General features: G+C 39.9%; 1 protein-coding gene across 2 annotated transcripts in view; it reads right to left on the minus strand.

Moving 5' to 3' along the window:
* TNKS2 (tankyrase 2) overlaps positions 1-23,507 on the minus strand; it is a 62,808-nt gene extending 39,301 nt beyond the window's left edge. The window contains exons 1-8 of one of the 2 annotated variants that reach the window (XM_030865072.3): positions 23,079-23,507; positions 10,447-10,671; positions 7,997-8,092; positions 5,866-5,902; positions 5,608-5,683; positions 5,140-5,234; positions 3,075-3,141; positions 332-518 (exon numbers count right to left, since the gene is read on the minus strand). In XM_030865072.3, the coding sequence (XP_030720932.1) occupies positions 332-518; positions 3,075-3,141; positions 5,140-5,234; positions 5,608-5,683; positions 5,866-5,902; positions 7,997-8,092; positions 10,447-10,671; positions 23,079-23,277 (982 nt within the window). In that variant the 5' untranslated portion in view covers positions 23,278-23,507. The remainder of the gene's footprint in view (positions 1-331; positions 519-3,074; positions 3,142-5,139; positions 5,235-5,607; positions 5,684-5,865; positions 5,903-7,996; positions 8,093-10,446; positions 10,672-23,078) is intronic. The other variant, XM_070043848.1, reaches the window with a different exon arrangement.
* Between the last annotated feature and the right edge of the window lie 2,543 nt (positions 23,508-26,050).

Consider the following 26,050-nt stretch of genomic DNA (forward strand, 5'->3'; position numbering starts at 1 on the left):
TAATAAGAAAGTCACATCAAAGATAGGAATAAAACTCAAATTCTTTCTTTCCAAAAGCATACCATCCATAAGAGTAACACACACAAAAAGCATTTAACTTGACTTGAAAAAAGCAAATACAAATATACTTTCTTTTCATAGCATCTTAAGAGCAAAATGAGTAGAAAACATTCAAATGATTAAATATGTTAGTGTGGACAATAATAGATACCCATGGCTAAGGAAAATACCTTATTATTCAAAAATTTCCAAAAAACAAACAAGAAAGAAAAACTGTTAGTTTACTGATATAACAGCTTAGCTGAATGAACATTCATCATTTTATACTTACATGCTAATCTTTCTTTTAACTGTGGCGTTGGAGCCAAGTCTATAGCACTTTTATTGTGACAATTCAGCAGTGTTGGATCTGCGCCGTAACTTAGGAGAAGAGAACACACTTCAACTCTGTTCTTGGAAGCTGCCTCATGAAGAGGAGTGAACTGCCACAAGTCCATTGCATTTACGCAGGCACCATGCTGGGGGTGGGGTAGGGTGGGTAAAGCATATACTTAGCGCTCAGTTTTTAAGAGAATTTAGAATTATCAGTGGTGTGTAATTTAACAGCATGCAAGCTTAAAAAGGTTATGTTCCCAAAGGTCACTTTTCAAACCAATTACTTCAGAAAGAGTAATTTTTTTCCCCGCAGAAAAATAGTCAGTGGTTGCCAGGCCTACCCACAAGTGCCTACTGAATTTTATTGTTAAAAATAGTTAAAAATGAAGCTTTACATTTAACCTGCATCTTTTCCAAGAACTATTTTTTCCTTTCCTGAGATACAACGTACATATGGTAAAATGCACAGTTCTTAAGTATACAGTTTGATGAGTTTTGACAAATGTATATACCTGTGAGACCATCACCCAATTCAAGATAGAGGATGCTTTCATCACCCCAGAATGTTCCCTCATGCTCCTTTTATAGACAATTCCTGCCCCCATTCTGACTGTTAGCACTATATATTAGAATTACCTGTTCCTGAATTTCATAGAAGTAGAATAGCACAGCATGTACTTTTGTGTCTAGCTTCTTTCACACAATGTTTCTGAGATTCATTCATTTTGTTGTATCAAGTTTGTTTTTATTGGGGACTTCCCTGGTGGTGCAGCAGTTAAGAATCCGCCTGCTGGGGCTTCCCTGGTGGTGCAGTGGTTAAGAATCCGCCTGCCAATGCAGGGGACACGGGTTCGAGCCCTGGTCCGGGAAGATCCCACATGCTGCGGAGCAACTGAGCCTGTGTGCCACAACTACTGAGCCTGTGCTCTAGAGCCCATGAGCCACAACTACTGAGCCCATGTGCCACAACTACTGAAGCCCACGCACCTAGAGCCTGTGCTCCATAACAAGACAAGACTCCGCAATGAGCAGCCCGCACACCACGATGAAGAGTAGCCCCCGCTGGCCACAACTGGAGAAAGCCCCGCGCAGTAACGAAGACCCAACACAGCCAAAAATAAATAAAAGTAAAAAAAAAAAAAAGTTTGTTTTTATTGCTGAGTAGCATTCCACTGTATAGATATACCACAATTCACTTATCCATCATCCTGTTGATGGGCATTTGGACTGTTTCTAGTTTTTGACTATTATGAATAAGTTGTTATGAACATTCACAACAACTATGAATGTTGGATACATGCTGTGATTTCTCTTGGATAAATGCCTAGGGGTGGAATTGTTGGGTCCGGTGGAAGATGTATGTTTACTTTTAGTAGAACTGCCGAACAGTTTTCTAAAGTGGTTGTATTATTTTTGTATTGCCATCAGCAACGTTTTGAGTTCTAGGGCTCCACATCCTTGCTAATATTTGGTATTGTTAGTCTTTTTAATTTTAGACGTTTCCAAGTATTGGATATGGATAAACCACAGAGGTCATTCTAGCTCAACCTCTCATCAAACACAAAATCCCTTCCATAGCATTTCTGCAGAAGGCAAACCAGCTACTTACTCTTTTAATACTTTCAATGATGGGAAACTAATTCTCAACGAACACAGTGTTTTATAACTATTAGATAACTCCTGACTCTCCTGAGCTTGACTGCTCTGGCAACTGCACCCTCATCTCACTTAGCGTCCTCTCTATATATGACCTCCTCCCACTCTTATTTAGTGAACACTAGGTCTTAGGAAAACACCATTCAGTTGCCTGTAAGTCCCAATGCAATCTATCTCATATTTCACTCTCATCCACAATTAACATTCCAAATATTCTGTTAAATTCAAGATTCAGTTTTACGATAAGCAAAAGCATTACTGTTAAATGTGTAATATTATAGTCACCTTATACATTTTAAAAGGCTTATGGGCTACTCAGAGTATCTAATCATTATAGTAAAGTTATTTCTGTGGGAAAATATATTCGGTGGTAGCACATGCCCAAAAGGAAGCAGAGAGGCATTGGAAACAAATGCTCTCTTTCCCTTCTCATGACAGCTGCTGACAGAATGAGGAAGAGTTTCAAGGGCAGAATGGAAGCGGAGTGAGAGAAGTGTAAAGAATGTCAAATACATATGTAGAGACTGGGGGACAAAAAGAAATGGGTGTGGGTAACATCCTTGAATCCACTCTCAAGGAGAATATATAGCTTCTATTCTCATCCAACAGGGAGCAAAACAAGAAGTTTCTTGCCAGTCCCTGGAACCTGCTTGTTAAACAAGAGCTGCCCAGCATAACGGAAGAAGTGAAGCTTACCAAGTAAGCCTGTTCCAACCCAAAGTACAACTGGGCAGGTCTTGAAAATCTAACTGGTGGTTTTAATAACATATGGTCCACTAAAAATTACTTCTGATATTTTCAAGAGTTTTGAAACTTCAAAACTTTATTCTGATATTCACAAAATGGGACAGGTACTTTATATAAAAACTCTTACTGTATCTCAAAAATCTCAAAGCAGTCAGATGCTGATCTATCGATCATCCACATTTTTGTAATGATTATAAATACTCTTTCTATATCTACCAAGCACTAAAAACACAAAGAAGACATATATACTATGTATTTCAAGTAATATTTTATAAGAAAAGTATACAAGAACTAACCTTGACCAGAAGTTCAGTTACTTCATAATGACCATAGGAACAGGCATTGTGCAGGGGCACCAGGTCACTACAATACGAGAAGGGGGAAAACCCTGTGTTATTAAAGATTCCCTAGGCTTTAATTTAATTTTAATTAAATTTACACAAATTTAACTAGCAAATAGCTTATGTGACCTTCTAACAAAAGTGTATAAAACTTGATAATATGTATTTGAACCCTAAGTCCTAACAATTCTAATGCCCAAGTCTCTTTCAAATCAACCCCCCCACCCCTGCCCCCACTGTTACTGCCATCCCCTTAGTTTGGGCCTTGTTTATTTCTCCCTGTACTACTGAAATGGGCCCCACTTCAATTTATACTCCAAGCTATAGCCAGTTTTCCTAAAAGGTAAATCTGATATGGTTAGTCCTCATTTTCACGTCCTTCACTGCTACTTCCTTGCTTTCAAATGGTGGCTCCAACTGTTTAGCCTGGCATACAATGATCTGACTCTCTAGCCTTACTTATCCTTCCATAACAGTATGCTAAACCATTTAAAGTTCCCGGAACTCCATAGTATCCCCTGGGTGTAATGGGATAGATTTCCCTTCCTTCTGATTTCTACACATCTTTTACAAACTCAGAGCTCAAACACTGGCTCTTCTTTGAAACTTTTTTTTTTAAAGATTCTGTAAGGTAAACTGTTATATTCCATAATATAAAACCCAACTCCTTCATGACGGCAATGGAGGAAGAACTTTCTATACAGGAAGGTACAGCAGAACCTTAAAATCCTGAATTATATCTATAAGTTGCTCCTCCTTGGGAATCACTCACTAATCACCACAGACATCATCATGATGGCCGCTGCTGAGGGATGGCCACTGCTGAGTGATGGCTACCCATGGCTTAGTCTTTAGTTCTATCAGTCCTCTCTGTAGAGGCTCATGGCTTTCCTCACCATTTTGATTATGATTTCTTACTTACCTGAGCACCAATTTCATTCCCAACTATCTACCAGCTACCTCCACCCAAGTTTCCATCATCATCTCATAAAACCAAGCCTTCTAAAAGTGAACGCAAGGTTTCTCCCCTCCAGGATAATTAATTTTCTCTACTGGATTTCAGTATGTGTATCATTGGATCTCACTCATTCAGCTTCAGAATATGAAATGGAATAATCTCTACTATTCTCCCTCATCACATCCAGGTATTCGACAAACCTTAACCATTCTTACACTGTAATATCTCTTGCATCTGTGCCTTCTTTTTATTTCCATTTCCTCTGCCACTACTATTGCAGATCTTACTACGCCTGAACCCCTACAATGCTCACTCTCCTAACTGCTCTTTTTGCCTCTAGTCTCCTTCTTCAATCTACCCTACACATTGCTGCCAGATTGTGTTTCCTAAAACTCCTCTTTGCATAAAACTCCTCTTTTAGAAGAAGCATTCCCCTTGCTTAAGATCCTTCAACAGCTATTGTGGCTCACAGAATCAAGCTTGAATTCCTTAGGCTAGAATACCAAGTTCTTTAAAAGCTGGTTCTTACCTACTTCTCCAACCCTAACCTTTACTTCTCCCCTATATTAATCATAGGCTTCAGCCACGTTGGTCTAGTCATTGTTTCTTAAGATATGCTGCAGTATCTGTTTTAGCACGTTCTCTCACATCAGTTCTCTTGCACGGAGTGATGTTTCCTAAACTCTCTGCTTTCTTGAATTAAGTCCAGGTCAAGTATCATCTCCTCCTGAAGGATTTCTCAACCACTACAGCCAGCACTAAGCATTCCCTCCTAGGAACTCCTATAAGTGCTATCCCTTTCTATTTATCACCTCACACTTAGTAGAGAACTTATACTGTTAGGTATCTTTTCATGCCTCCTAGAGTACAGTGTAAGACCTATGGGTGGTGGCCTTAAGGTTTTATAATTCCCTGTGCTCTCAGAGCAATCTGCATATTATAAAAGCTCAATAAATGTTTTATGCTGTTTAGTAAAAAATATGATTTTTACAAGATTACAGAGATTATCACAAGTACAGTAACATTTAAGAAATCCTCATTTTTGTTTAAATGCTTATTTACCCTTTATCTTTAGCATGAACATCAGCTCCATGTTGCAACAACAGCTGTACAATCTTTACTCTGTTGTAACCCGCTGCCAAATGCAATGGAGTTGACTGAAATGTTAAACAGACAAATTAATAAAATTCAATAGCTAAGAAATATGCATGAAAAGGTAAAAATCCAAATATAAAACCAGAAATCCAGAAAAACCTTTATAACTTCAGTCTAAATAATAGTAATAATCTGGTTTTACAAAATCCAACATATATACTGAAGGCATAGTATAATAGTTTACAAGTTCACTATTGCAAATAGGAAGCTACCTAAATGTTCATTATTAAAAAAGTTTTACTAAGGTTAAGAATTAATCCAAATTATTGCTTAAAAGAAAATATCAGCATTTTTGTCAAATGTTTTAAGTTAAGAGATAAACACAATTTCATGTTACCAGGAAATGCACACAAACTTAGTTGCAAAAGGAAGTACCTTTCTGCCATCACTTGCATGGCAGTTGACATTTAATGGTGTAAGCAGAGCCATCATTTTTTCCTCATTGCCACTCCTAGCATACAAAAAAATGTATTAGCAATTTTTATTCTTTATCAGATCCTATCTGGAGACATGTATGTGACCATTAAAAAAAATGCATTCTCTTTTAGAGAGTTTGTTTATTGTAAAAAAAAATAAAATTAAAAATTAAATGGTGAAATATTTATGATACATATTTATAACACTAGTACACACCTGGCACTCTCCAAGAGTTCATCTTTCTTATATTCACCTGTGAATTAGGGGGAAAAAAAAAAAGCAGAAATTAAAACAAAATTAATTACAGAAGTAATGTCAGTTTTATGCATAAAGATGCTCAGTGAACTATATTTAAAGTAGAAAAAATTGGAAATAAATGTCCAATGAATGGAAAATAGTTAATCAACAGAATACTGTGCAGTTTAAAAATATATATATGAAGACAGAATACCTGTTATGAAAGTGAAAAAAAGATTCAATGTTATATAATGAAACATTACCGCAACTATATGAAAACAATATGCACAGAAAGAGGAAAGCCGAGAAGGAAATAAATCAAAATTTTAACAAAGTTTGTCTTAGGGGGTAGGTTATGGGTAACCTTTTCCATTTCTTTTTTACTCCTCAAATTTCATAAAACCAATGTTATTTGTTTAACAGACAAAATGCATTCACGACTTCATTCAAAATCAGAACAAAACAAAATCCAATATAAAAATATAACAATATCACAGAAATTACAAAAGATACTCTATAGCATCACCAATGGAACATAATCATTAACATTTTTATGAATCCAGAAGATTTTTCTACACTAAAATTGTTTTATTACAATGCTGCTTTAAATATATACAAATAGGGCTTCCCTGGTAGCGCAGTGCTTAAGAATCTGCCTGCCAATGCAGGGGACATGGGTTCGAGCCCTGGTCCGGGGAGATCCCACATGCCACGGAGCAACTAAGCCTGTGCGTCACAACTACTGAGCTTGCTCTCTAGAGCCTGTGAGCCACAACTACTGAAGCCTGCACGCTTAGAGCCCATGCTCCGCTACAAGAGAAGCCACCGCAATGAGAAGCCCACGTACAGCAACGAAGAGTAGCCACTGCTAGCTGTAACCAAAGAAAAGCCCACGCGCAGCAATGAAGACCCAACACAGCCAAAAATGAATAAATAAATTTAAAAAAATATATATATATACACACAAAAACAGGACTAAATAAACTTCTTATGCCTATAGCCTTTATATTTACAAATGAATATAAGCAAAAACTTTAAAATCGATACAATTTAAATTAACATAATAAAGTGTTTATTTATTTGCTTCAACGAAATCCTAACTGGTGTCCACAATATGAATTGTATATTGATTGCTGTGCAAGGCTTCTTTTGAGCCCCAAGATTTTTAACAAAGGTAAAAGTAGCGAATAGCATGGAATAGGGAAGGAGGAAATGAACACTGAATTGTTGGTTACAATAGCTCACTTTTCTAGAGCTCTTTTAGGGGGCTAGTCTAAATTTGCTCAGTAATACCAGAAGAAATATCACAAAGCCCAAGCACAAAAGCTCACAGCAGAGCCCCTCAAACTCTTGACTATTAGACATAATTCTAATGGTGATCACACAGTAGATAAGAATACAAAAAATAATATGGCAGAGAGTTGCTTCAGAGGAAATACTCTGGTAAGGGAGAAAATATGTGAAGTAGATACTACCACTCAAAAAAGCCTGACAGTCTGAAATAAACCTAAACCTAGGGAACACAGCCTTATATATCTTAATATGTTCCAAGCACATGAATATGTTCTAGTAGAACACAGTAATTCTTACTCTTCATGGTACTGAAATTGATGTGCCCAGAATCCTGTTTAGAAAAGCAAGAGAATGATTACTAACACACAATTATCTACCACCCCTGCCCCCAATAAGGCAGGAATCACAAATTTAAAAGCTAATTCAAAAAAAAAACACAGGAAACTTTACCTTCCTTGGACAAGAATCAAATGTCAACTGTTCAGATGCAAAAAAGAATAGCAACTGAGGGCTTCCCTGGTGGCGCAGTGGTTGAGAGTCTGCCTGCCGATGCAGGGGACACGGGTTCGTGCCCCGGTCCGGGAAGAGCGGCAGAGCGGCTAGGCCCGTGAGCCATGGCCGCTGAGCCTGTGCTCCGCAACAGGAGAGGCCACAACAGTGAGAGGCCCACGTACCGCAAAAAAAAAAAAAAAAAATGAATAGCAACTGAACTGATACTATTAAAAAAATCTCACTGAGGTCATTAACTGACTGTCTACCTAGCAAGTTCATTCTTTATATTCTTCCCAGAATACCCAAAGAGAGTATGTAGACTTACCAGTCAGCACTGCTTTGGCAGACGGGTCTGCTAAATCCAATGCTGTCCTTCCATCTGTATTTCGAATGGTTGGCTCAGCTCCATGCTGTAAGAGCACTGCAAAACAGCAACACACCTTTCAAAATGGTAATTGTGACAATTTGATTTTAATAAATCATTTTCTCAAAAATTCTGGTCCAGGGGCTTCCCTGGTGGCGCAGTGGTTGACAGTCCGCCTGCCGATGCAGGGGACATGGGTTCGTGCCCCGGTCTGGGAAGATCCCACATGCCGCGGAGCGGCTGGGCCCATGAGCCATGGCCGCTGAGCCTGCGCACCCGGAGCCTGTGCTCCACAACGGGAGAGGCCACAACAGTGAGAAGTCTCAAAGTAATTTAAAGACTTTTTATATCCTGATAGTATGGTAAATGTTATATTTTAAAGATAAGAATATATAAAATATTCCATTATTTAATGTATTAGACACATTTAATTTATCTCCCCTAAGCTCAATGTCAGATTTTCCTTTGCTAAACAAGTGAGTAAGGACAGATAAAGAACTAAAAGGCAAGTTTACTTGAAAGCTTGTTTTCTCACACCAAATGAACACTGTCTAGAAAGATTACTCTATAATAGCAAAAATGAAATTTCTAAAGCTGTGAATAGCCCAGGAATAGGGATCTGCAGGATTAAAAAAAAAAAAAAAGAAAGAAAGAAAAAGAAAAAAGCACTCTGTAGAGTTAACAAACCCCCAATCAAAACTGCTACATTACAACCCAAAAAGCATAAAAAGACTTGTGCTATACTCTGTACATATTGTTATTTGGTTATATAAAGATATTCCACCACAATGTATAAATAAGGAGCTGGGGAAAGACAGGCAAATACATGCAAAAAGGGAAGCTCAGCTCCTGTTCCTTTATAGGGTTAATGTTCATTCCACTGTACTCCTATCTCTAACAGTGATGTCCAATAGAAATAAAATGTGAGCCACATATGTAATTTAAAATTTTCTAGCAGCCAGATTATAAAAATAAAAAGAAACAGGTTAATTTTAACATATTTTATTTAATCCAATATACCCCAAATATTGTCATTTCAATATTTACATTTATATTGTAAGCAATATAAAATTGAGATATTTTGCATTCCTTTTCTTTGTACTAATCTTTGAAATCTGGTATGTATTTTCCCCTTACAGTACATCTCAATTTGAACTAGCCACATTACAAGTCTTCAACTACCATACTGGACAGTGCAGATCTATATTTGGAAAACCCTACATTATTAAAGCTAATTATTTATATGCCTGAAACTCAGGTACCAGAAAAGGATTCTGAGCAGAGGGCAGATAACACAAAGGACAAAAACAACCAAAAAAAGATAACACACAGGAAAGGAGAACTGGACAGAGGTTACTAGGTAATCCTTTTCTTATCTTTATACATTATCTAACCTAATTTAAACTAAGCTCATGACTTCAGTATAAGGTGATTTGGGTTGGTGGAGGGCTGGGAGAGAGAGAAAGAACAATTTAAGTCTAGCATAGAGCCCCTAGACTTTTCCTAGTGCACAGAACTGGTTTTCTATCTGTCTCAAGGATTTCAAGTGTCCCTGTTTTGCATCAGGAAATAGAGGTAAGGTAGCAGTCCAAAATCTGACTCTGTTAAGCTCAGAAAAGTCAATACCGGGTTAATGACAATTCTCAAATAAGCAGCCTTCTCGCGTATAATTTTCTGTCAGTGACCAAACTGTTAAGCAAATCCTATTTCATTCATTAAAGTATCCTAAATGACTGACAGTTTTTCCTTCTAATGCTTCTTGACTTATCCTGCCATTTCTACTCTCCTACAACCACCCTAGTTCATGCCTTCATCATTTCTCATCTGCATTATTCTATAGCTTCCTAGCTAGTCTCCCTAATGCCATCCTTTCTACTCAGCCCTCTACCACATCACTCTTTCTAAAATATACTGCTCTCACCACACTGTCCCCTCCTTAAAAGTTATCAACGATTCCAAACTATTTACGTAACAATATCAAGCTCCTTACCCTGGAATCTGAAGCTCCTTATAAAGAAGTCACTACCTACCTTTTTGACCTTTCTCCCCAGTACTTCCTGGGAAGACTCAGGAAGGAGTGACTCAACTCCAGCCCAGTCACTGCACTCATTATCCTCTAACACTCTGTTCACTTCCACCACGCCTTCATCTGGTTCTTTGTGTGTTATTCCCAAGAGAATCCATATTTCTAGAGAAGAGAAATTCTGTACTACTCTATTTTCTAAAATACTTAAGCTCAGTACCACATACAAAAAGACACTTAGTAAACAGTGGTTGGATTAATCACGAAATGTTCTTAAATACTTAAATTCAGCCTGGCAGAATTTGATCACATTAACAAATGAATTCAATTAAGATCGAGAATAGTTACAAACTATTTCAGAAAAATTCTGGAATGTAAACAGTCTTACCAATGCAAACATCAATCTTTCCTTTAATTGCAGCTTCATGGAGAGGAGTATAATTCCAATTATCACGAGCATTTGGGTCTGCACCATGTCGCAAGAGGAGATTGACTACTTCAGCATGACCAAAAGAGCATGCGTTATGAAGAGGAATAAGCCCCCCATCATCACGTGCTTGGACATTTGCACCATTCTGAAGCAAATATTCAACTACATCTTTCCGTCCAAAACCTAGAAGAAAACAAATGATCCACATTTAAATTCTCCAAAGAAAACATATCAAATTAGAATCAATAAGTACAAGCCATGCTAAAATGTTTTTGGATGCAAAACAGTAACAGATTCAAGAATTCATTGATGAAATATATCATTAACTAATCTTAATTAGAAAGTCAAAGGGTCTCTCCAATACATTAGGTAATACTACTACTAACTTCAGAGGAAGGTTATGAAATTAGTGACTGAAAGCCCAAAGTTCAAACATTTCCCACTCTACAATAGCATTCCTAATCGCAAATGATGAGTTCTGCATATTTTGTGTGCAGACATTTTCAGGTATTCAAAGTATATACTAACCAACTCTTGCTAGAATCCCTTTCCCACATGTATCTCATGAAATGTTTCTATTGAACTGGGGGACTATGAGACAGCAACAAAAATGTTTGTATTTGTCTATGTAGTGAAGATAGAGAGAGGTGATACTAGGCAGAAGTGTGATATGAGGTGTCTTCAAAGGAGCCCTTACTTTGCCACCTGCACAACACAAGCAACTTCTGCCTAGGTAGGAGGCCTTCTTTAGAAACCCATGTCCCACAGTTCTGCTGCAATTGCCCCCGTAAGGAAAAAAACCAAAAAAGACAACTCATTTATACTGGTTAATAGATTTAGTACCAATGAGTTTCAATCTTTTACCATTCCTACGTAACAGCACCTGAAATCTTTTTACACTTGATAGTAAAAAGAAAAGGATTTCAGGCATATGTTAAAGTAGTTGGGGAGACATACCTGTGTATTGGGAGAGAGACAAAAGACCTTTACATTCATCTGAAATTTTATCAGAATATTCTTAAAACCACCAAGCCTGAATATAGTCCTTCTAAGAAGACCAGAGTGGAGTTGAATGAGAAAGCAACAACATACAATGTTTCCAAGGTGTATGTCTGAGGCTGGCCTGGCTGCAACTGAGGGAAGAGTTACATGACTGAAGAGATTAACTGTCTTGTTTTGTTTTGTTTTGTCTAAACATTCTAAGCTCTATGTCACAGAGGTGGGTGTCTTTGATACTCCCTATTCTTGATCTTTGATTCTCCCTACTCTCAAAGAGTTTACAATTTAGGATGTGGAGAAACAGTAATCTCAATATACTATAACTGTCATAAAAGAGGTATATAGAAAATGCTACTAGAACTCAAAGAAGAGAATACCTAATTGGGGGAAAGCAGAGAACAGGAAGGACTATCCCAAAGGAGAGTCCAGTGATGACATGTCAGCTGAAGGCTTACAGAAAAATGAAGGGATCATTAGGAAAATGAGAGGAGAGAAGTGAGGTGAGGAGAAAAGAGACAGGGAGTGGGAAAAAGCTAAGCAAGGAAAGAGCACTGCAGTTGAAGCAGAAGAAATAAGATGTACACAGGCATTGAAGTGTGAAAGAGCTAATCATTCATAGTAGCCAGGACACAGAATGCCCAAGTAGGCAGAAGCCAGATGAGGAAGAACCTTACAAGCCACACTAAGGTGGTGCATGGATTTTGTCCTATAGACTAGTGTTTTTCAAGCTGCTTTCAGGCAATAGATTTAATGCAGTTTTTTTTGCCTTAAAAAAACTGAGATATAATTGACATATAAGGTTATATTAGTTTCAAGTGCACAACATAATGATTTGATACTTGTATATAGTGCAAAATGGACACCACAATAGTCTAGTTAACATTTATCACTATGCATAGTTAAAAATTTTTTCTTGTGATGAGAACTTTTAAGATCTACTCTCTTAGCAACTTTCAAATATATAATACAGTATTATTAACTACAGTCATCATGCTGTACATTTCATCCCCAGGACTTAATTTCACATAACATAATGCCCTCAAAGTCCATTCATGTTGTTGCAAATGGAAGATTTCATTTTTTTTTACAGCTGAATTATATTCCATTGTGTATATACACCTCAGTTTCTTTATCCATTCATCCTTGATAGACACTTAAGTTTTTTCCTATGTCTTGGCTATTGTAAATAATGCTGCAGTGGCTCTATTTACAATAGCCAAGACATGGAAGCAACCTAAATGTCCATGGACAGATGAATGGATAAGACAAATATCATATGATATCGCTTATAGGTGGAATCTAAAATATGATACAAATGAACTTATTTATAAAACAGAAATAAACTCACAGACATAGAAAACAAGCTTATGGTTACCAAAGGGGAAACGGAGTGTGTGTGTGTGTGTGTGTGTGTGTGTGTGTGTGTGTGTGTGTGTGTGTGACAAATTAGGAGTTTGTGATTAGCAGATACAAACTACTACATATAAAACTTAAATAACAAGGTTCTACTGTATAGCACAGAGAACTTTATTCAATATGTTGTAATAAACTATAATGGAAAAGAATATGAAAGAGAATATATATACATATATACACACACACATATATAAAACTGAATCACTTTGCAGTAACCAGAAACTAACACATTATAAATTAACTATACTTCAATTTAAAAAAAAGAAAAATAATGCTGCAGTGAACATGGGGGCGCACAAGCTTTTTTGAGTTAGCATTTTCTAATGAAATCCTATATAAAATTCCAATATGTGTCTCGTTCACTGCAAAAATACCCAATGCCTGGTACATAGCTGGCACTCATAAGTTGCAAATTAGCTGAATTCAATTTAAAACAATACTATTCAGGTTGAATCTGCTGCCTTCTCCTTCACAAAGACCCAAAGGAAATTACCCCCCTATTCCAGAGGCATCCTGTAGAAACAGTATGAAAAATACTGCTACATAACACATCAATGGTCACTTGAAGGACAAGCAAATACTTACTAATATATTGTATATTTTAAACCCCTGTTTTGCATCTTCCTTAAAAAAAAAAACAAAAAACTAATAACATGCTAGAAATCAACTCCTATCAGCACACATTTTATTGACTGCAAGTACCAAAATTTAACAAGTTCCTTTCTCATGAATAGTTAGGTTGTGTCTAATCTTTTGCTACTGCACACAATGTTGCCAGGAGTAACTAAAGACAGAAGAGAAAACTGACAGTATCTGACAACTTCTTTAATTTTGGGAAAAGAGATGACTATCAGATATCTGAGACACAAAGTAAAACAGGATATTTTGTGAGATAAGATTATTTGTTTTTGGAAATGCTTAGCTTGCGGAACAAATGCCCAGTAAGTAGAAGGTTCTGTGGATTTTGATCTAAGGAAATTAGTATGAGCTAGCAACTGACATTTTGAAGTCCTGACCATAAAGATGGTGTTTGAAGCCATGCAAGAAAATGAATGAAGTTGACTAGAGAGCACTACTAGTTTTCTGTTTTGTTGAAAGAAGTGTATTTTCTATCAAGGATCAATCCCTTCTACACTGTAGCCCTTGCTCACCTTCTCAAGGTCTGCCCACCCACATCAGTCTCTCCCTCTCCACCATATCATTCCCGGAAGTATGTAAACATGTTCTATATCTTCCATCTTATTAAAAACATTCTCCCTGAATTTACTTTTCCATTTCTCTGCTCCCCTGCATATTCAAACCTCTAAGGATTGTCACCAGTTCTCTCATTTACTCTTCTCCCAAATCCAGTCTGGCCTCTTCCTTACAACTGCTTTCATCAAGGCCACTTACAATCTCCATGTTGCCAAACCCAAAACACACATGTCTGTCCTCATCTGACTGACCTCTCAGCAACATTCGACAACTGACTACTTCCTTCCTTGTGAAACATCTCTTCAAGTTTCCATGACATCACACACTCCTGGGTTTTCCTTGTTTCATCTGTTCATTTAACAAATGATCAGGCAATGTCAACCATGTAATGGACACTTTTCTGGGTGCCTGGGACATACTAGTGTACAAAACAGCCCAAATCTCTGCCTTTGAGGAACTTCTACGGAGGTGGAGCAGATGAACAACAAATGCACAAAATGAGTACGTTAGAAGGTAATTAGAGGGAGACTTCCCTGGTGGTCCAGTGGTTAAGACGTACGCTCTCAATGCAGGGGGCCCAGGTTCGACCCCTGGTCAGGGAACTAGATCCCACATGCATGCTGCAACTAAGAGCCCGCATGCTGCAACCAAAGATACCGTGTGCTGCAATGAAGATCTGGCATAGCCAAATACATAAATAAATAAATATTTTTTAAAAAAGGTAATTAGAGAAAGAGTAGAATAAGAAGTAATCAGGATGTGTGTATGGAGTGGGTCATAAAATGGAACAGGGAGGTCATCATAGGCCTTACTGAGATGGTGACATTTGGTGAAAGACCTGAAAGAGAGTGTTAGCCCTACTGACCAACTGTTAGAAGGTCAGAGTAAATGGAGCCAAGTAAGAAAGGGGTAGCATAGCAGGAGATGAGGTTAGAAGTAACGAGGACCACCTAGAGAGGCTTGAGGATCACTGTAAGAACTTTGGCTTTTTTACTCTGAGGAAAAAGGGAGCGTCACTGCAGGGTTTTGAGCTGGTAAATTACATGATATGACTTATATTTGAAAAGTACCCTCTGGCTGTTGTGTTGAGACTAGATTTAAGGGGGTTTAGGATAGAAGTAGATGAGAGATTATGGTGGTTTGGACCATAATGTGGTGGAACTTGTCAGAATATTAAGTAACAGATTCTGGGTACTCTGAAGGTAGAGCCTGCACAGTTTGCTCACATATTGGACGTGGGGTGAGGGTAAGAGTGAGGAGGTTAAGAGAGGTTGGGGCCGAGAGAGGAGTCATGGATGACTCCAAGGTTTTTGGACTAAGAAATGGAGTGGTGGAGTTGGCATCAACTCAGATGGGGAAGGCTACAGCCAAAACAGGTTCATGGCAAAAGATGAGGAATTCAGGTTTTGGACATGTCCTACTTCCCTGGGGGCTTCTTGCTTATTCCACCCCATTTTTAATGCCAGGATTCCTCAAGACTCAGTTTTCTACCCTCTTTTCCCCTCTTAGATGATCTCATCTTCTCCTATGGCTTTAAGCACCACATAGATACACAACCTGCAAATTTAAATCTCCAGTCTAGACTTTTCACCTGAATTCCAGGCTGTTTACTGGACATATCTCCACCTGGGTATTTCAAAGGCATCTCAGACTCAACATGTTCCCTAACTTCTCTTCATTCCACCGACACTGCCCCAACCCACTGTCTCCAGCCTGAACTACTGCAAAAGTCTCCTTAATTGGGCCTCTCATTTCTACTCTGTCCCCAGAGATCTTTTAAAGACAATCATCATACCATACCCCTGTTTAAAATAATTCACTGGCTTCCCACTGCTGCTTAGAATAAAATTCAATCACGCTCCCATGGCCTACAAGGTCTGCTGCATGAACTGGCCATTACCGCCTTCTCAAACTTCATTTCATACCACTCTTCCCTTTCTGAGCTGTGATCCAGCTTTCTTTCAGTTCATCAAGTATGCCAACCTTACTTCAGTGGTACATGCTGCCTGTCTGCTTGGACTCCTCCCTTGCTCTTTGCATCCCTCATTTCTACTCACTGTCTAACCTGTTTAAATGTCTCCACCTTAAGAAGGCCATTCCTGAGCATTCTATTTACAGCAGACCATTCAGCACACCCACACATTCAATTCAGTTGGTTTTCCCCTCTCCTTCACTAGAATGCAAACTTCAGAAAAAAAACACAGGAGTTTTTGTCTTTGTTGTTCACAGCAGTATCTTCTGGCACTTATTAAAACTTGTAATTACTGTTTAGTACTTATCTCCTGGACTCTCAAGTTCCATAAAAGGGGATCAATGTCTATCTTAGTTCATCATTACTTCCCCAGTGTCCTTCACACTGCATGGCACATAACAATTTGTTGATATTTGCTGAATTAATATATCACGGTATGAGAAAAGGAGACTGAGAAATAAAACTAAGAAAGAATGGCGGGCTTCCCTGGTGGCGCAGTGGTTGAGAATCTGCCTGCCAATGCAGGGGACATAGGTTTGAGCCCTGGTGCGGGAAGATCCCACATGCCGCAGAGCAACTAGGCCCATGAGCCGCAACTACTGAGCCTGCGCGTCTGGAGCCTGTGCCCCGCAACAAGAGAGGCCGCGACAGTGAAAGGCCCGCGCATCGCGATGAAGAGTGGCCCCCCGCTTGCCGCAACTAGAGAAAGCCCTCGCACAGAAACGAAGACCCAACACAGCCAAAAATAAATAAAAAAGCAGTTTCTTTAAAAAAAAAGAAAGAAAGAAAGAAAGAATGGCAAAGCAGAAGCCACGAGGGAAAATTTCAAGGAGGGAAAGGCCAAATCTGCTGCCACTATGCTCTGACCTGAATCTTCCTTACCACAGCCTGGGTACTGTTGATCACACTGTCCTCCCAAGTGAGCCACCCACAGCTGCCCCAGTCAATGGCTCTGCTATCCCAGCCACGCAGCACCCACCTGGAAGAAAAGCTTTTAAAAAAGACTTAGGTTGGAGAGTAAGAGAAAAGGAATCAAAATAAAGAAAAATTAGTAAAGGTACCTCTTTCTTTGGAAAGTTACTTGATGTGCCCAAGCACTTTGAGAAGGATCACTATTTCTTCGGTGGTGATCGACACATGTGGAGTAGTCAAAATGGTGACTCACAGAGTAACTTCCCAAAAAAGGAGTGTGAGGTGGGCATAGAAATAGGTGTAGTAGAACATCTAGTTGTTACAACAGACAGAGTCAATTAGGAAGATATCTGTTCCAAAGGATCAGTGATCAAGCTGAAGAAAGGTCAAGTGTAGCCTTTTGTTAAAATACCATTGAGAAGAGAAGATGGTTGCTTCAAACCAGAGCCGAAGAGAGAGAATCGATACTGATGTGTCTGACTAAACACTGAAATTGAAGTTTTAGCTAGGGAGGAGACAGGGGGAGAAAGGGTTACGGTGATTTTATCTACATAGTTACCAACAGTCCAAGACACAGATGACTTCTACTTCAATAACTGTATCAACATGATTTCCTAGCCATTAAGAGGTCTGACATCCATCTGGAGACTGACTGACAGACCAGCATGTTTTCCAAGTCACAGTGTAAGGACTATATATGTGTGCAGAGGTCATGCTGCTATCCTGAGACAGTAGATAAGAGTCTGAGATTTTCAATGTTTGAAGCCACTTCTTGACATGAAAGGAATTATTTAGAGGGGGTCAGCAGGTAGCTAGTTCAAATTTTAAAATCTACTTTTGGAAGTTTGGTGAAACCTTAGCTTTAAATGGCTTCCCAAACTCTGAGGGTTAATTCCTGATAAAATCCCCATTCTTACAGTGTCAAGAATAGTTCAAAGCACTTCTGTTAAGTACTCATTTCTTGAAGAAAAAATAGTTTTGCAAGGTATATTCTGTTCATGCTCTCACTGGCCAGGTAAAACATGAATAGGCATATCCTCAGAGTCAATGCCAATCTTCATATCCTAAGGATCTCTTTATAAAGGAATCAGAAGCCTACAGTTAGCAGTCATGGCTGCTCAGGATACACTGTGGTTTATTTTATAACTATGGAATAGCACTCATCTTCAAACATGAAAATCCTGATGAAATCATACACTGAGTTTGAATCCACTATAAAGCACTGACAATGAAACAAAACAGGCTTATTTGGAAAGTAAATCTGCCGATCAATAAACTGTGTTACTCAATGGCAGGCATTGTCCCCTGTTCATTTCTGTTTACTGGACAAGGCTAGTATCTGGTATATAGGAGGACTTGACAAACATTTGTTTGGTGCATAGCTAATACTTTGCTGGAACAGTAAGCAAACGACCTCCACAGAAAATATGAAGTTAATGATTTGTGATGACTAAGAAAAGTAGTCTATACAATTTCTCTTTTGTCAAGTTTCGTTACAATCTAGATGCCATCAGTTTCAGCAGTCCCAGGAACTGTCTTGCCAACCATGACTATTGTTAACAGTATCATATTTTGCTGCTCTACTGGAAACATGCTTTCATCTGCATGGCTTCCAGAAAGCTGTGAAGCACTGGAAGTCACTATAGAGAAACCAACTTAGACTCTTAGGAAATTTCATTGAGAGCCACCACCTCCCCCTTTTTACAGTCCAAAGGTGGAATGGGCCATTGATGATGCAGCTGGTCCAATATGAAATGACAGTGATGTCTTGCCAACCTAAAGGTAGGCTGGTGTCATGTAGGGCTTTGTCAGAAGGAAACATTCAGAAACAGAAAATGTCAACCAATGCCATGAAACAGAGAAGGCTCCTGTGGCCTAGGAGATGGGAATGTATAATCAAGCAGCCTTCAGCTTGACTTACACAGCCAGGACTCGTGTCAGATTTTTTTTAAGGGATATCATTTTATGCTTCTCATTTACTATTAACTTTAGTTTACTAAGATCTAGAAAAAGTACTTCCCACGTATATTTCTTGAGAATGAGGAACACAAGGGACAAGGTTTTGCCTAGCTCAACTTGGGACAAATAATCTGGTCAGAGTGGAAGAAACTTGGAAAAGGATGCCATGGCCTCTGGGGTGATGAAATTCTGACAACCTGAATGCGGAAATACTGTAACAAGTACTCCAGACTGGTTGTTACTGAAGTCAACTGCCTACCTCTAAATCCATCAAGAGCTGAGGAAACAGGTATAACTCAAGTCTTGATAATATACTGGGAGATCTGATAAGTCAAAAAAAATTCTGAATTATTAAATAGACTGGTTTTTATTTGATACTGGGGTTTTCTACTGATGCAGAACTTAATTATTCCCCATAGCAAAAACCAATCCTGGAAACAGAAGTCTATAATTCTAGCCCTAGGTAAGAAATGTGGGCACATTTTGTGCATCTCCCATAATTATGACAGTGACCTACAGCCAAAAGAAGGAAATGCTTTTGAAACATTACTGGAGGTCTTCAATAGCACCATTTTGGGAAAGGATATCAGTGGCAATCACAAGAGCTATTATATCTTTGGTAGCTGAGTTGTTAAAATCTTCAATTGGAGGAATCATTCCACTTTCTTATACCAGTCAGAATCTGACTTACTGGTCCAATTGCCTACCCTATACAGAAATCCTTTCTACAGCATCTCTGAAAGATGCCAATCCAACCACTGTTTGGAGACTTCCAGCCAATCCCACAGTTGAACAGACTGTTAGAGGCAGTCTGACTCCTTGTAACCTTTCACCTACTAGCCCCTAGTTTTGACTGCCAAGGCCAGAGGAGTCATATCCTCTCACTTTTCTACTTGACTATCTTACACATATGTGTAGATAGAAACATTGTTTAACCTTAGCCTTCTTTTATCTCTAGAATAAGTAACTCTAGTTTTCATATCAGTTGCTTGTATAATAAGTTCCAGATGCCCTAGTTCCATTTCCCTCTTCCAGGGGAAAAAAACAAACAAACAAAAAAACCCCTCTTATATGCAATTCACTTAATTGAATATAATAAAGTTAAGTCTGACTAGTTCAATGTATATGGCTGAGTAGCATACTACAAATACAGAACAGTAACAACATGCTACAAATACAAAACAAATGTTACCTTGTTTAACTAGAACTCTAACAATGCAAGTTCTTTTTAAACCTGTCATTCTCTAGCTACATACATATGTGTCACCTCCTTTCCACCATCTCTGTACCTGAATTCCCTGAACCTAATAAATTATTTTACATATTTTCCTACTGAATGATACCTCTCTGCACACTCCAAAGAATGTTTAAGATTCTCAAGCCAGGGAATTCTATTCCTCACAGCCCAGTCCCCCAAGTTCTAAGATTCTTGAGAATACTGTGTATTTCTTTCTTTGGCTATGATGGACAACAGGATGACTTTCTCCCAAAGATTCTGTCCCTCTTCACTTTTCAGAAATGAGCTCAGAGAAGCAATCTCCTTTACTGAGATCTGCTGTTTTCTAGGGGATTATACTGTCAAGAATTTCAGATGCGATTGCTTTTAGCAAAATTAGAGCTGTAGCCTTCCTACCACCAACCTGCCTCTACAAGTTTCATTCATATCCTGTGTGTGTGTGTGTGGGGGGGGGTGTAGGTAGGGGGCTGGTGGCAGAGCGACTGAAGAGGGAACAATTTTTCTCGTTAAGAAGTGACTTCTTAAAGCATGCTTATCTAAGAAATGTAATCTAGACCAATAATAGGAGAAAAGTTCCTATTTACATTGATTACTCTTTTCATTTGATAGAAGAACTTAACTCCTTTAGGACTGGCAATTGATTATTCCTTTAATCGAACTAAATATTTTAGATGAAAAGACAGACCAAATTTTTTCTAATCTGTTCTATCGTGATTCACTTTATTTTTCGTTCCTGTTCCTTGGAAATCCAAACAAAAGACAAAATCATGTCTACCCTACCCCCCAATAAAACCTTCAAGCTTTGATCGGCTTAAAAAAAAATTTTCCCTCCCATAGCTTACCCTATAATGTACAAACACAAGAAACTGCTTGGTCAGGCAGTTACATAGTCCCACCTACACTGAGCTTCCAATAACCTGCTTACATGCATATTAACATCACGAATAACTCACCACCTCCAAAGAGTTTATAAAATATATTCTCCACATATTAAGAAAAATGCAGCTGGATGCACTTATTTAAAAATTAAAAAAAAAAATTAAGAAAACAGGTTCTCTCTCATTAATCTAATAATAATTTAGATTGAATTTACTGAGCTAATTAAAAAAAGTTTCTAATATACCTGAGTTTAAATGCAGGGCTTTAAAGCTCTGATTTAATGTAGACTATTAGTAATTTTTATTTTATTAGTTTCTTTTATACCTTGACTTCTTAAGCTTATAACCTGTACCTGAGAATTTGGATAAACTGTGAGAGGTAAGTTGGTTCCTAAAATAAGTTTTCCATTTCAGTCTAAACAAACCACATGAAATCTATGTAAAAAGTACTTTGCAATGTTGGGACAGAACTCAGGGTGGGATGGTTGGGAGGAATAAGGTCAATAAGAAGCTAATCCATAATCTTAAGCCTCTAAATATTACTATTTTCAGATATGAACTTACTAATACAACAAATTCTTGAAAGGTAGCAACTAAGATCTTCTTTGGTTATTTTTATCCCACAGATCAAGTGAACAGAATATAAGTAACACTACCCCTTGGATTACATATCGTTGTTTATGACGGTTTGCCAAATCAGTTATTTAAATGCTTACTACACGGACAACCAGGACAATCCAAATTAGCTGAGGACAGGCAGCACTGATCACCAAAATTTTAGGCAAAATGGCCAAACAGAAGATCAGACTTCGGTATTCTTCATCCTTCCCCCCTTTCTGCTGCCCACAGGCTGTTTATAGTTCTCCCACCGACGGTCCCCCAAACCTTCTCCCTTAAAAGGCTCAATGGGAACCCAACAAATTTGTAATTGATGGAGAAAGCATACCTCCCAGTAGTATTTACATTTTCAAACAGGTACAGGTTAAAACAAACAAATCTCCCATTGGTAGAAAGTGTAAAAGCAATGCCTGTGAACAAGGAAATCTTTCTTATGCTCCTCTGCTCATCATTCCTACTCCAAAAAAAACAGAGTGCTTTAAAACATACCCTTCTGCTTTTTCAAAAAATTATTTTAAACAATCATGTAACGCACCAAGTGAAAAACCAGCATTATCGGAAGTATGAGACTCTATTCCCACTTTCAACTGTGCATGGCTCACTTGAGGATACAGGTAATCACGATCCTTCCTCAAAGTGAAAAGTATAAATGCTTTATAGAAATAAGATGTAAATTTTAAAAAAACGTAATTCAAACGATCTAAATCTCAGAATGAGGCGAGATTAGTCCCAATTTAAATTGTAGATCCAAGCTAGAGTACCTGCACCATCTTTCCTCGCATTCTACTACTTTCCACCCCAACTTGTACGTGTCTGGCAAAGATTACCCGCCCGCACACAACCTAAGTCAGATATCAATTCTCCCAAACTTGACTCTTTCCAGTTCTAGTCTCCAGAAACTTGCTAATGACGGCTACCGAGGTAAACCTATTAACGCTAATGTGTCAATGATCAATTAAGCTGCTGCCCCTAAATCACATCCCTGCATTTTACAAAAGCATTAAGAACGTAACCCAAAGGCTTTTTAAGAGTTATAGTGGAACGTGCAAGAACGATAGATTTTGGAGATAACTGGCCTTTAAATCACAAGGTCTACTACGTCCCAACTCTTTCTAGTATGTAGAGGCCTTTTAGGGTAGTAAGACCGGAAGTTGGTACAGGTATTGTCGACACAAAACAAAGCAAAAAAGCCCAAACAAACAAACGAACAAAAAAACCCACAGCTTCCAGTGAGTGCGGCACACTCGCCCCCTAGTCCCCACTCCACGACATCGAGATGACCAGGACCGGAGCCCCAGGGGGGGAGGGCGGGGGCAGAGGTGCACTGTGTCTGGTTTCGGGCCTGCGAGCCGGGGTGCGCAGGTGGAGTCTGGGGGCGAGGCGAGGCGGCGCTGGCCCCGGTTACCTGCGGCGAAGTGGAGCGGGGTGGACTTCCTCCCCGCCGTGTCGCGGCTGTTCACCTTCTCTGGCGTCACCAGCCTCTTGACTCGCTCCACGTCCCCGTTGCGGCACGCCTCGAACAGCTCCCGGGCGGCCGGTTCCACGGCCTCGGCCGCCGCGCCCGCGCAGGCCGCGCCCCCGCCAGCGCAGCGGCGGCCCGACATGATCCTGGCCGCCGCCGCCGCCAGCAGCAGCGCCAGCAACGGCAGCAGGAGCCCCGGCCCCGCGAGCAGGAGGGCGAGGCCCCCCGGAGGAGACGCGCTCAGGGCCCGGGCCGCTCGGATCCCTGCTGTCACCGGGCTCGGCGCAGTCCCATGGCCGCGCCGCCGCGCGCCCCTCGCTCGGCCTCGCGACCCCGGCTGCCCCGCGGCGGCGGCAGAGGCACCGCGAACCCGCCGTTCGACCTCCGAAGCGACGCGGAGGCGGAAGCTGGCAAGGCCCCTCCTGCCAGCTCCTCAGAGCCCTGGGAGCGCACGTGACGTCGCGCTGCGCGTGCGCACTGGTCGTAGACGGCCGGGCAGGTTTCGGCGAGCTGGGCGGTGCGGAGGGGTTTGTGGGAAATGTGAGGCGAGAGCCTCCGGCTTTGGGAGGAGGGGGGGCTTCGTCCCACCGCCAGCTTTGTGGTGGGTTTTGCTGAAGTCGAGCGACTCTGCTTATCGTCTTTTTTAAAGAATGGATTTCGTGATCTGAATTTCATTATTACACTGAAAAGAACTCTTGAAAGTTTTTCCCCGATCTTGCATATTATTTTGGGCTTCTTCTGTGGAAAATTTCCATTTTTTCAGCTTCCACAATCCCTTTTTCCTGGGGGTTTCTTTTCTGTTTCGCTTGTTTGTTTGTACACCCCCTCCCCCATCCCCACTGTCTCTTCCCTTCCCCCGCAACTGCTAATTTGCTGTTTCTTGTGGGCCACTTCTCGGAAATGAATGAGTTGCTTGATGGGAAGTTTGGATGAGCTGCCCCAAGGTCATTTGAAGAAAATTAGGAAAGCAATGAAAGTTTGTTCCAATTCTAAATTAATAATTGAGAGGCATGGCTTAGATTAATTAGTGTGTCCATAGTTATTAGTTTAGGACTAAATGAGTGACCACTTGTAACTCCATATTATGCTGCTTTGGCTGAGGTGTGGATATACTGGTGACAAAGTTCAATGAGTTGCGATTTATTTATTTTTTTGCTATGAAAACAAGAAAAGCACATAATTCTCACGCTTAAGGTAGTGATCAGCTGGGTTTCTTTAAATAAAGATTTTTTTGGTGTGGACCATTTTTAAAGTCTTTTATTGAACTTGTTACAATATTGCTTCTGTTTTATGTTTTGGGGATTTTTTGGCCAGAAGGCATGTGGGATCTTAGCTCCCCAACCTGGGATCGAACCCACACCCCCTGCATTGGAAGGTGAAGTCTTTTTTTTTTAATTAATTAATTTATTTATGTATTTATTTTTGGCTGAGTTGGGTCTTTGTTGTTTCGCCCGGGCTTTCTCTAGTTGCAGAGAGCGGGAGCTACTCTTCATTGCAGTGTGCAGCCTTCTCCTTGTGGAGCATGGGCTTCAGGCGCCTGGGCTTCAGTAGTTGTGCTTGCGGGCTCTAGAGTGCAGGCTCAGTAGTCGTGGCACACGGTCTTAGTTGCTCCACGGCATGTGGGATCTTCTCGGATCAGGGCTCGAACCAGTGTCGCCTGCATTGGCAGGTGGATTCTTAACCACTGCGCCACCAGGGAAGCCCTGGAAGGTGAAGTCTTAACCACTGGACTGCAAGGGAAGTCACTCTAGACAGTCTAATCATCTGTGAATGTGAATGTTGGAAAAAGTTTCTCCTTTTCCCATCCTAGGCCTTAGGCCTTACTGGGTTGGCTAAGACCGCTAATGTAATATTGAGTAAAAGTATTAATATTGGATATGCTTGCCTTGTTCTGATTTTTAAAAGGACATCTAACCTTTTACTGTTAAGAATGATGTTTGGGGGATTTCCCTGGTAGCCCAGTGGTAAGAATCCGCCTTCCAATGCAGGGGACGCTGGTTTGATTCCTGGTTGGGGAACTAAGATCCCACATGCCGTTGGGCAACTAAGCCCACGCACCACAAGTACTGAGTTCTCGCGCCTCAACGAAAGAGCCTGTGTGCCGCAAACTACAGAACCCATGCGCTCTGGACCCTGTGCACCACAACTACAGAGCCCACACGCCCTGGAGTCCGCGTGCTGCAACTAGAGAGAGAAAACCCACACGCCACAACTAGAGAGAAGCCTGCGTGCTGCAACAAAAGATCCTGCACACCTCAACAAAGAACCCACGTGCTGCAACTAAGACCTGATGCAGCCAAAAAATAATAATAAAAAAGCCACCACTAAAAAAAAAAAAAAATTTTTTTCACCTAGAAGAGAGCATAGGCAAGACATTCTCTGACATAAACCGTAGCAATATTTTCTTAGTCTCCCAAGGCAAAGGAAATAAAAGCAAAAATAAACAAATGGAATCTAATCAAAGTTATAAGCTTTTGCATAGCAAAGGAAACAATAAACAAAATGAAAAGACAACCTACAGACTGGGAGAAAATAATTGTGAATGATACGACTGAAAAGGGCTTAATTTCCAAAATATACAAACAGCTCAGACAATTCAATATCAAAAAAACAACCCAATCAAAAAATGGGCAGAACTAAATAGACATTTCTCCAAAGAAGACATACAGATGGCCAACAGGCACATGAAAAGATGCTCAACTTTGCTAATTATTAGAAAAATGCAAATCAAAACTACAATGAGGTGTCATCTCACACTGGTCAGAATGGCCATCATCAAAAAGTCTATAAGGGCTTCCCTGGTGGCGCGGTGGTTGAGAGTCCGCCTGCCGATGCAGGGGACACGGGTTCGTGCCCCGATCCGGGAAGATCCCACATGCCGCAGAGTGGCTGGGCCCGTGAGCCATGGCCGCTGA

This window comes from Globicephala melas, chromosome 16, assembly GCF_963455315.2.
Source record: "Globicephala melas chromosome 16, mGloMel1.2, whole genome shotgun sequence".
NCBI lineage: Eukaryota > Metazoa > Chordata > Mammalia > Artiodactyla > Delphinidae > Globicephala > Globicephala melas.